General features: G+C 38.8%; 1 protein-coding gene across 1 annotated transcript; it reads right to left on the minus strand.

The window, feature by feature from the left end:
- Positions 1-2599: 2599 nt before the first annotated feature.
- LOC116886067 (olfactory receptor 6C1-like) lies at positions 2600-3549 on the minus strand. Its single transcript, XM_032887419.1, is given in 2 exon segments — positions 2600-2763; positions 2766-3549. Coding segments are annotated over 2 exon segments (948 nt in total).
- Positions 3550-13003: the final 9454 nt, after the last annotated feature.

Genomic DNA, 13003 nt, shown 5'->3' on the forward strand with positions numbered 1-13003 from the left:
CTGTGCATGGGCATTGAGATGTCCTTTTGTTTGATTCTCCTGAATAAATTTTCAGGCGGTCTACCTCTATCAAGTCTGATCAGTATGACTCTGTGAAGCTTCCAGAGCCTAATCACACCTTTTACAAGCACAAAGACAAAATTTTTCTCCTAAAATACTGTGTTCCTTTTATCTCCTCCCTTTTTCTCTCCCGGGGCGTTTTTTCCCCAATCTCTCGCCGCCGCAGATCTGAAGTCTTTAGAGGGGACTGTCTGCTTATTGTCTTTTTTCCTTGAGCTCTTTATTTTTTTACCCAACCCTGTTTTTGACATGCCGCCTTGCCCCTCCCCCAGCGCTCTTTGCTTTGCTATTACAGCTGGGCGGGGCCCATGCGACCTCTGACGCCGTCTGGCAGTATCGAGAAACTCAAAGGCCAATAGAGAAAGCCCGAGGGCTGCCAAAACGATAATAAAAACTTCCGCCGCATCTAGCAGGGGAGTGAAGTGGAACAGGTCAAGGCTAAGCATGTCTCTCAGGAGCTTACCCGCGTCCTGCAGCTTTGGATTCTCTCCACGTACGGAGGACCTCTCGGCGCCTGGCGATGGTGTGGCGTCCCGGGCTCTCAGCACCAAATATCCCGCTCGACCTCTCACCAGCAAGAATACATGGGGACACACGAATCCTTACTGCAGCTAAACGTTTATTGAATCTTAAAGAGAGGCCATGCGGGCCGGCATGGCGCGGCTTATATACACCCTAGCGAGGCGCATCCACACCTGATTGATCGCTTACCCATGATCTCATTAGGCACACCCCGGAGTGGGCAAAGACCTGGCACAAAGGCACTCTTGCACATGCGCACACAGTTAACTTCCTGAAAGGAAGTTGGCTGGCGCGGTGGAGGCCAGCGCCATCTTGTAATGGTGAAACTATCTCGGCCTTCCACGTGGGGCGCAGTGGAAGCCAGCGCCATCTTGTGGTGGCGAATGTTATTGCGGCCCTCTACACCCTTCAGCACATGAAACTTTTAGTCATATCAGAACACTAACAATCACTTTATCCATATGGAAGTTTTACAAATGTTTTAAGATTCATTTTTATTATTTTTAATTATGTGCACGTGTGTGGGTCTCTGTGCATGAGTTCAGGGGGCAATAGAAGACAGTAGTATCCTTGCAACCAGGAATAGAGCCGACTGTGAGCCAGCTGACATGGGTACTGGGAACTGAACTCAGGATTTCTGGAAGCACTGTATTCTTAATGAGTTTGGTTCCTGAATATTTATTTATATAAATCATGTTTTTAAATGGTATTAAGGAATGTTATAAGTTAAATACAAACCATAATTCAAACTTTTTGAAAGTATGCTATGAAGTGTATATATGTGTATGTATATATATACATATATATATTCATATTTAAATAAATATATGATTACATAATATCTTTGATGATTTTATATTCAAATTCTAGAGCAGTTTTTATCAAGGTATCCTTAAAAATATAATTAAAAATGTTAAATATTTGTCTGCTAATATTCAAAATGTGGCTTTCTGTTGTTAGACTCTGTGAAAACAAATTTGAATCCTGAATATAAGGACCAATGATTCACTATTTTTTTTTTACAATATGTGTTGTGTGGTATTGTCTACTATTTTATCTATTTATTCATGCATTTGTATATCACTTACATTTAGGGAAATGATGCTAATTTATTTGTACTGTGAGCATGTAGGAATTAAATAATATAAATGTTTATTTGATATTAATTCCTAAACTTTAAATGAGTAATAGTCTGTGATGACTCATCAATAATCAAATCACTGAAGCATAACTTATGAAAATGAGCATCAACTAGCATGTCTTGGCTAATATAAAAAATATTGCACATTTTATTCATGTGTTGTGACCGTCTCACCCTGGCAGGCTAGGAAGACTATGGATATGCCCACGAAAAGCAGAAGCAGACCTTGAGTGATAGGCCTTATCGACCTGAGCAGAAACATCTGTCTTGGCTGCAGCTGTGAGCTTTGATGTGCCAGAGCTAACAAGCCGCAGTCTTGGCATGTTGCACTTAAAAAGCTGCAGTCTTGTCATCTGGAATTAACGAGCTGCAAATATATGGAAACTTATCCCACTGCTGTGCTGTTGCTATCTCCACATTACTGTTCTGGGGATTGGTTTTGTAGTCTCTCCAATTATATACTCTGGTGCTGAATATTAAACTTTTAGCCTTGATCAGAACAGTGTCTTGGCTCGATGTTTCTCTCACCCCCTTCCCTTTTCATTTCCAGCTCTCCTTTCAGGTGAGCCCTGCTCGACCTTAAGTCATTGGATGGCTACAATGCGTATTCTTCGATTTGGCATTTAAAACTTTCTTTCAAAGGCAACTTGAGTCCCTAATACCTATAAAATGTTTTAGCACACATTAATTGATTATCCAATACAAAAATGGCAATTCCTGCAAAAGTAAAACTGTGTTAGAACTATTTAGGAAAGCAATTTTAATTGGATGATGACGGATATAGAGCTATTTTGTTATTTTGTTGGTTACTCTATTTTGTTATTTTACTTTGCCTTCAACGTACCTCTCATTCACAAGCCACATCGTTTCATGTACTTATGAAAACACCATCTTCCATGCCATGTTCATCAAGGCTTGCTTGTCTTGCTGATTCCTTCGGCTATAAATTAAGGGATTAAAAATGGGGGCTACTGAAGTATTTAGTATGGCAACTCCCTTGGTCAATGATGCTCTATCAGCAGCTGAGGGTTTAATGTACAAAACATGCAGCTGCCATAAGTGATGGAGATGACAATAGTGTGGGAAGAACACGTGGAAAAGGCCTTTGTCCTCTGACTAGCAGAAGGAAGCTTCACAATTGTTCTGATGATGTATGTGTAGGACAGAAATATTAACACCAAAGTGAACATTAGGGTAAAGACAGCATAGGATAACCCCATTCTCTCCAGGAACTTTGTGTCTGAACATGAAAGTTGAAGCAGGGACAAATACTGACAAGTATAGTGATCAATAACATTAGACCCACAGTAATCAAGCTGTAGAAGTAACATCAGTGCAGGGAAGATGATTAGGAAAGAAACCAGCCAGGAGGGGAAGACCAGCATTGTGCAGACCTTCTGACTTGTGATGGTCAGGTAATGCAGAGGCTTGCAGATGGCAATGTAACGGTCATAGGACATGGCAGCTAGAAGGTCAAATTCAATAACTCCCAAAAAGATGAAAATAAATAACTGAGCTGTACAGTTCTTGAAGGATATGATTTTATCCCCTGAGATAATTGTGCCCAAAAACTTGGGAATGGTGACAGTTGTGAAAGATACTTCTAAAACAGAGAAATTCCTCAGGAAGAAATACATGGAAGTCTGGAGGTGAGAATCCACCAATGTGAGAGTGATGATGGTCAGGTTCCCTGTGATGCTGAGTGTGTAGGTGATGAAGAGAAAGATGAAGACAACAACCTGGAGCTTTGGGTCATCTGACAATCCCAGAAGAGTAAACTCTATAGGTTCTGTATGGTTGCTTATTCTGCAGTTACTTTTTTTCATTCTGCCAAATCTAGATACAAAACCAGAAAGAATCAGGTAGAATTGAGGGTTCATGAAAATCAAAACTAGGGACTATCATATTGTTCAAATAGTATGCTGCTTCCACCTATAGGGGAAATTTAAAGCTCTTCAATACTAGTGATTCTTTGATTACATTTCTTTGTACAGAGAACAACTCCACATTCAGGGCAGTTTGAAAAAGTTTGGAATCAAAAGTGTAATACAATACCTCTCATCTCAGTAAGCAAGGAAATTATGAAAATATTCTCTTGTGGTGTGTAGAGAAAAAGGTAATCTAAGACGGTTCACTAGTGATGTTGACTAAGTACAACTTGTGTTAGAACAAAATGAAGGTTCCCCAAATAGGAACTATGGATTTAGCATATATTCCTGTGGCCCAATTCTAAGGTATATATTCAATTAATGCTATTAGAAACAAGGTTTTACTTTTCATAGAAAGTAGAATGAGCTTGTAACTGATACACACCCAAGAAATGTTAAGATTATCTTATGTTGAATCTGTACCACTTGCTAGCCTGAAAGTCAGTTAACTCCTTTTGCTCTATTTTTCCATAATGTAAATATACAGTTTCTTGTGCAGGCAACTCAGTATCGCAGGGCAATGTTGAATAATATGTGAACGTATGTGAAACATTTGAAAATTATATCTACATGATCATGATTGTAAGTACATGTAGCTCAGTGTAATGACAACCAAATCATCTTTTCTCACTCCTTCATTTCCATGACATGAGCAGTATCACTGGCTGTCTCCACACGTAAAACCTTACCTTCATTCCTGTAAATATATTCTACCATGCGGTCCTTTCCTTTCAATTTTATATGATTTTGTGCATTTACGAAAGAAAAAATTTCATTATCAAAGCTATTTTAATATGTGTTATGCATGGCATAATGTTTGCTTAAAGGAAGAGTTTGCCCAGCTAATGTTCTTTTTTTTTTTTCAAGAAGAAGAGTGGCTTATTTACATCACTACTAGAATAAAATCAAGAACAGGGCTAAAAAAAGAAGCAAAGAAATTGGAAAATATTAGTTAGTGCTGTACATTTTTATCTAATTTAAGTTATATTAATTCTTTTTTATCTTTATTAACTTGGGTATTTCTTATTTACATTTTGATTGTTAATCCCTTTCCCTGTTTCCGGGTCAACATCCCCCTAACCCTTCCCTCTCCCATTCTATATGGGTTTACCCTACCCATCCTTCCCCCATTACCAACCTCCCCTCAACAATCACATTCACTGGGGGTTCAGTCTTGGCAGAATCAAGGGCTTCCCCTTCCACTGGTGCTCTTACTAGGCTATTCATTGCTACCTATGAGGTTGGAACCCAGGATCAGTCCATGTATAGTCTTTGGGTAGTGGCTTAGTTCCTGGAAGCTCTGGTTGGTTGGCATTTTGGTTCATATGAGGTCTCGAGCCCCTTCAAGCTCTTCTAGACATTTCTTTGATTCCTTCAACAGGGGTCCCGATCTCAGTTCAGTGGATTGCTGCTGGCATTTGCCTATGTATTTGCTATATTCTGGGTGTGTCTCTCAGGAGAGATTTATATCCTGTTCCAGTCAGCCTGCATTTCATTGCTTCATCCTTCTTACATAATTGGGTGGCTGTATATGTATGGGCCACATGTGGGGCAGGCTCTGAATGGGTGTTCCTTCTGCCACTCTTCTAAACGTTGCCTCTCTATTCCCTGCAAAGGGTTTTCTTGCTCCCCTTTTAAAGAAGGAGTGAAGCATTCGCATTTGCATTCGCATTTTGGTCATCCTTCTTGAGATTCATGTGTTCTGTGCATCTAGGATAATTCAAGCATTTGGACTAATATCCACTTATCAATGAGTGCATACCATGTGTGTTTTTCTGTGATTGGGTTACCTCACTCAGGATGATATTTTCCAGTTCCATCCATTTGCCTATGAATTTCATAAAGTCATTGTTTTCGATAGCTGAATAATATTCAATTGTGTAGATGTACCACATTTTCTGTATCCATTCCTCTGTTGAAGGGGATCTGGTTTTTTTCCAGCTTCTGGCTACCTTATAAATAAGGCTGCTAAGAACATAGTGGAGCATGTGTCTTTGTTATATTTTGGGGCATCTTTTGGGTATATGCCCAAGAGAGGTATGGCTGAGTTTTCAGGTAGTTCAATGTCAAATTTTCTGAGGAACTTCCAGACTGATTTCCAGAATGGTTGTAATAGTTTGCAGTCCCACCAGCAATGAAGGAGGGTTCCTCTTTCTCCACAACCTCACCAGCATTTGCTTTCAAATGAGTTTTTCAAATTAGCCATTCTCACTGGTGTGAAGTGAAATCTCAGGGTTGTTTTGATTTGCATTTCCCTTGTGACTAAAGATGTTGAACATTTCTTTTTTTTATTGCTTTTTTTTTATTAACTTAAGTATTTCTTACTTACATTTCGAGTGTTATTCCCTTTCCCGGTTTCTCGGCCAACATCCCCTAGCCCCTTCCCCTCCCCTTCTTTATGGGTGTTCCCCTTCCCTTTCCCCCCCATTGCCGCCCTCCCCCCAACAATCATGTTCACTGGGGTTTCAGTCTTAGCAGGACCAAGAGCTTCCCTTTCCACTGGTGATCTTACTAGGATATTCATTGCTACCTATGAGGTCAGAGTACAGGGTCAGTCCATGTATAGTCTTTGGGTAGTGGCTTAGTCCCTGGAAGCTCTGGTTGCTTGGCATTGTTGTTCATAAGGGGTCTCAAGCCCCTTCAGCTCTTCCAGTTCTCTCTCTGATTCCTTCAATGGGGGTCCTATTCTCAGTTCAGTGGTTTGCTGCTGGCATTCGCCTCTGTATTTGCTGTATTCTGGCTGTGTCTCTCAGGCTTCTGTCGGCCTGCACTTCTTTGCTTCATCCATCTTGTCTAATTGGGTGGCTGTATATGTGTGGGCCACATGTTGAGCAGGCTCTGAATGGGTGTTCCTTCTGTCTCTGTTTTAATCGTTGCCTCTCTTTTCCCTGCCAAGGGTATTCTTGTTCCCCTTTTAAAGAAGGAGTGAAGCATTCACATTTTGATCATCCGTCTTGAGTTTCATGTGTTCTATGCATCTAAGGTAATTCAAGCATTTGGACTAATAGCCACTTATCAATGAGTGCATACCATCTGTGTTTTTCTGTTATTGGGTTACCTCCCTCAGGATGATATTTTCCAGTTCCAACTATTTGCCTATAAATTTCATAAAGGCATTGTTTTTGATAGCTGAGTAATATTCCATTGTGTAGATGTATCATATTTTCTCTATCCATTCCTCTGTTGAAGGGCATCTGGGTTCTTTCCAGCTTCTGGCTATTATAAATAAGGCTGCTATGAACATAGTGGAGCACGTGTCTTTTTTATTTGTTGGGGCATCTTTTGGGTATATGCCCAAGAGAGGTACAGCTGGATCCTCAGGTAGTTCAATGTCCAATTTTCTGAGGAACCTCCAGACTGATTTCCAGAATGGTTGTACCAGTCTGGAATCCCACCAACAATGGAGGAGTGTTCCTCTTTCTCCACATCCTCGCCAGCATTTGTTGTCACCTGAATTTTTGATCTTAACCATTCTCACTGGTGTGAGGTGAAATCTCAGGGTTGTTTTGATTTGCATTTCCCTTATGACTAAAGATGTTGAACATTTCTTTAGGTGATTCTCAGCCATTCGGGATTCCTCAGCTGTGAATTCTTTGTTTACTTTTGAACCCCATTTTTTAATAGGTTTATTTGTCTCCCTGCGGTCTAACTTCTTGAGTTCTTTGTATATTTTGAATATAAGGCCTCTATCTGTTGTAGGATTGGTTAAGATCATTTCCCAAACTGTTGGATGCCATTTTGTCCTAACAACAGTATCCTTTATCTTACAGAAGCTTTGCAGTTTTATGAGATCCCATTTATTGATTCTGAATCTTAGAGCATAGGCCATTGGTGTTTTGTTCAGGAAATTTTCTCCAGTGCCCATGTGTTCGAGATGCTTTGCCCAACTTGTCTTCTATTAGTTTGAGTGTATCTGGTATGATGTGAAGGTCCTTGATCCATTTGGACTTAAGCTTTGTACAGGGTGATATGCATGGATTGATCTGAATTCTTCTACATGCTGACATCCAGTAGAACCAGCACCATTTGCTAAAAATGCTATCTTTTTTTCCATTGGATGGTTTTGGCTCGTTTGTCAAAAATCAAGTGACCATAGGTGTGTGGGTTCATTTCTGGGTCTTCAATTCTATTCCACTGGTCTGTTTTTCTGTCTCTGTACCAATATCATGCAGTTTTTATCACTATTGCTCTGTAATACTGCTTGAGTTCAGGGATAGTGATTCCCCCAGAAGTCCTTTTATTGTTGAAGATAGTTTTAGCTATCCTGGGTTATTTTTTATTCCAGATGAATTTGCAAATTATTCTGTCTAAGTCTCTGAAGAATTGAATTGGAATTTTGATGGGGATAGCATTGAATCTGAAGATCGTTTTTGGTAAAATGGCCATTTTTACTATGTTAATCCTGCCAATCCATGAGAATGGGATATCTTTCGATCTTCTGGCATCTTCTTCAATTTCTTTCTTCAGAGGCTTGAACTTCTTAATGTACAGATCTTTCACTTGCTTGGTTAAAGTCACACCGAGGTATTTTATATTATTTGGGACTCTTATGAAGGGTGTCGTTTCCCTATTTTCTTTCTCGGCTTGTTTCTCTTTTATGTAGAGGAAGGCTACTGATTTATTTGAGTTAATTTTATACCCAGCCACTTTGCTGAAGGTGTTTATCAGGTTTAGTAGTTCTCTGGTGGAACTTTTGGGATCACTTAAATATACTATCATATCATTTGCACATAGTGATGTTTTAACTTCTTTTCCAATCTGTATCCCCTTGATCTCCTTGTCTGATTGCTCTGGCTAGAACCTCAAGAACTATATTGAATAAGTAGGGAGAGAGTGTGCAGCCTTGTCTAGTCCCTGATTTTAGTGGGATTGCTTCAAGTTTCTCTCCATATAGTTTCATGTTAGGTACTGTTTTGCACTACATAGCTTTTACTACCTTTAGGTATATGTATGGGTCTTGAATTCCTATACTTTCCAGGACTTTTATCATGAAGGGGTGTTGCATTTTGTCAAATGCTTTCTCAGCATTTAAAGGAATGATCATGTGGTTTTGTTCTTTCAGTTTGTTTATATAATGGATTACGTTGATGATTTTCTGTATATTAAACTATCCCTGCAAGCCTGGGATGAAGCCTAATTGATCATGGTGAATGATTGTTTTGATGTGCTCTTGGATTCGGTTTGCCAGAATTTTATTGAATATCTTTGCGTCGATATTCATAAGAGATATTGGTCTGAAGTTCTCTTTCTTTGTTGGGTCTTTGTGTGGTTTTGGTAAAAGGGTAATTGTAGCTTAATAGAAGGAATTCAGTAGTGCTCCATCTGTTTCAATTTTGTGAAATAGATTGGATTCTATTGGTATGGGGTCTTCTATAATTGTCTGATAGAATTCTGCAGTGAACCTGTCTGGAACTGGGCTCTTTTTGGTTTGGATACCTTTAATGACTGCTTCTATTTCATTAGGAGTTATGGGGTTGTTTAAATATTTTATTTGTTCCTGATTTATCTGTGGTACCTGGTATCTGTATAGGAAATTGTCCATTTCCTGCAGATTTTCAAGATTTGTTGATTATAGGCTTTGTAGTAGGATCTGATGATTTTTTGAATTTCCTCTGATTCTGTAGTTATGTCTCCATTTCATTTCTGATTTTGTTAATTTGCACACACTCTCTTGTTCTCTTGTTCTTCTGGCTAAAGTTTTATCTATCTTGTTGACTTTCTCAAAGAACCAACTTTTGGTTCTGTTGATTCTTTCTACGGTCCTTTTTTTTCTACTTGGTTGATTTCAGCTTTGAGTTTGATTATTTCCTGCCTTCTACTCCTCCTGCGTGTATTTGCTTCTTTTTGTCCTAGACCTTTTAGGTGTGCTGTCAAGCTTCTGATATATGCTCTCTCCTGTTTCTTTCTACAGGAACTCAGAGCTATGAGTTTTCCTCTTAGTACAGCTTTCATTGTGTCCCACAAGGTTGGGTATGTTGTACCTTCATTTTCATTAAATTCTAGGAAGTCTTTTATTTCTTTCTTTATTTCTTCCTAGACCATGTTATCATTGAGTAGAGCATTGTTCAATTTCCATGTATATGTGGGTGTTCTTCCCTCATTGTTATTGAACACCAGCTTTAGCAATGGTGGTCTCATAGGATGCATTTCTATCTTTTTTTACCTGTTGAGGCCTGTTTTATGACCAATTTATGGTCAATTTTGGAGAAAGTACCACGAGGTAGGGAAAAGAATGTTCATCCTTTTGCTCTAGGATAGAATGTTCTATAAATATCTGTTAACTCCATTTGGTTAATGACTTCTTTTAGTCAGTCTATTACTCTGTTTAATTTCTGTTTCCATGATCTGTCCATAGATGAGAGTGGGGTGTTGATATCTCCTACTATTTTTGTGTGAGGTGCAGTGTGTGGTTTGAGCTTTAGTAAGGTTTCTTTTATGTATGTATGTTTCTTTTATGTATGCCCTTGTATTTGGAGCATAGATATTTAGGATTGAGAGTTCATCTTGGTGGATTTTTCCTTTGATGAATATGAAATGTCCTTCCTTATCTTTTTTGATGACTTTTAGTTGAAAATCGATTTTATTCAATATTACAATGGCTACTCCAGCTTGCTTCTTCAGACCATTTGCTTGGAAAGTTGTTTTCCAGCCTTTCACTCTGAGGTAGTGTCTGTCTTTGTCTCTGAGGTGGGTTTCCTGTAGGCAGCAGAATGCAGGGTCCTCATTGCATATCCAGTATGTCTTTTTATTAGAGACTTGAGACCATTGATGTTGAGAGATATTAAGGAATAGTGATTATTGCTTCCTGGTATATTCATTTTTGGGTGTGAGATTGTGTTTGTGTGCTTTACTTCTCTTTGTTTTGTTGCCAAGACTATTAGTTTCTTTCTTTTTCTAGGGTGTAGCTTGCCTCCTTATGTTGGGCTTTACCATTTATTATCATTTGTACCGCTGGATTTGTAGAAAAATATTGTGTAAATTTGTTTATGTCATGGAATATCTTGGTTTCTCCATCTATGTTAATTGAGAGTTCTGCAGGATATAGTAACCTGGGATTGCATTTGTGTTCTCTTATGGGCTGTATGACATCTGTCCAGGTTCTTCTGGCTTTCATAGTCTCTGGTGAGAAGTCTCGTGTGATTCTGATAGGTCTTCTGTTATATGCTATTTGCCTTTTTTCCATTACTGCTTTTAATATTCTTTCTCTATTTTGTGCATTTGATGTTTGACTATTATGTGACGGGAGGAGATTATTTTCTGGTCCAATCTATTTGCAGTTCTGTAGGCTTCTTTTATGTTTATGGGCATTTCTTTTTTTAGGTTAGGGAGGTTTTCTTCTATGATTTTGTTGAAGATATTTACTGGTCCTTTGAGCTGGGAGTCTTTACTCTCTTCTATACCTATTATCCTTAGGTTTGATCTTCTCATTGAGTCCTGGATTTCCTATATGTTTTGGCCAGGTAGCTTTTCCCATTTTACATTTTCTTTGAGCATTGTGTTGGTGATTCCTATGGAATCTTCTGCTCCTGAGATTTTCTCTTCTGTGTCTTGTATTCTGTGGGTGATGCTTGTATCTACGGCTCCTTATCTCTTCCTTTGGTTTTCTATATTCTGGGTTGTTTCCCTGTGTCCTTTCTTTATTGATTCTATTTCCATTTTTAACTCCTTCACCTGTTTGATTATGTTTTCCTGGAATTATTTCAGGGATTTTTGTGATTCCTCTCTACAGGCTTCTACTTGTTTATTTATGTTTTCCTGCGTTTCTCTAAGGGAGTTCTTCATGTCTTTCTTGAAGTCCCCCATCATCATGATCAAATGTGATTTTAAATCTAGATCATGCTTTTCTGGTGTGTTTGGATATTCAGTGTTTGCTTTGGTGGGAGAATTGGGCTCCGATGATGCCATGTAGTCTTGGTTTCTGTTGCTTGGGTTCCTGTGCTTGCCTCTTGCCATCAGGTTTTCTCTGGTGTTCCCTTGTTCTGCTATTTCTGACAGTGGCTAGTCCTTCTTATAGGCCTGTGTGTCAGGAGTGCTGTAGAGACCTGTTTTCCTGTTTTCTTTCAGCCAGTTATGGGAACTGAGTGTTCTACTTTCAGGCGTGTAGTCTTTCCTGTCTACTGGTCTTCAGCTGTTTCTGTGGGCCTGTGTCCTGGGTCCATCAGGCAGGTCGCTTGGAGCAGAAAAGTTGGTCTTACCTGTGGTCCCGCAGCTCAAGTTTCTCATGGGGTGGCCTGCTTTTGACCTCTCCATGAGGGCAGCAACCAGGAGGGTCTGTGCCACCTTTTCCTGCAGCCCTAGTGCACCGGGGTCCCAGATGGTGTTAGGTGTTTTCCTCTGGAGTCAAAAATGTGGGCAGAGTGTATTCTCTTCTGGCTTCTGAGGCATGTCTCTCTATATAATATTCTTAATCCTTCTATATGAACAGAATTATGACTAGGAACTGCATTATATAATTTTTTGAGTTGAATCACAATAATTCTTTAATTTCTAGGGAAAAGTGCATGGTGAGACATTTTAAAGTTCTCTGCAGAAGGTAAAGAATGAATATTACATACGGATAAGACAACTTTACCTTCTGTTCACTATAAATCCCAGAGAGACTAGTTTGAAGAAAGGAAGGAAGAAAGAAGAGTTTAATTCAGGAGGTGTGATGCAGTCATGACATACCTGTTTAGAAATCACAGCAGTACAGGAAGATAAAAACATTGTAAGCCAATGATCTGATGCAATAAACTCACTTTCTCTTCAGCCAAACTTAACTTTCCTATTAAACACATGGACTCTACACTTGGGACATAATTTAGTCCTTATTATCTGGGGAATTAGTTGAAACTGAGTGAACTATAATGCAAAGGATAATTTGTTAAGAGAAGTATTTTAAGTTTATTGATCTTTACATCTCAAGGGCACAGAAAAAGTAAACAAATGAAAGCATCTTAATATCTTCACATATCAGAAAACTTTATTTGCTCCTCTTGAGAGTACAATATGTTACATCCATTAACGAAATCAATATGGAGATTTCTACAAAGCTAAAATTAAAACTAGCATGTGACCCATTCATAGGCATATACCCAAAGGACTTGAAGCATTCTTGTTGCATTTGCTCAATTCACAATACCAAGAAAACGGGACCAGCTTAGTTGTTCAACAACAGATTAATGTGTGGAGCACTCACAAAATAAAATTTTATTTAACCATAAACAAAAAAATTAAACAGTAAAGTTTGTAGGAAGATAACTTGATCTGAAAATTATTATATTGGATAAAGTAACTTAGGCTTAGAAAATAAAAAAAAAAGAATTGAATTTTTAGGCATATTCTATTTTAATTTTTATATGTGTGCAGATGT

This window comes from Rattus rattus, chromosome 1 (genome assembly GCF_011064425.1).
Source record: "Rattus rattus isolate New Zealand chromosome 1, Rrattus_CSIRO_v1, whole genome shotgun sequence".
Classification (NCBI taxonomy): Eukaryota; Metazoa; Chordata; class Mammalia; order Rodentia; family Muridae; genus Rattus; species Rattus rattus.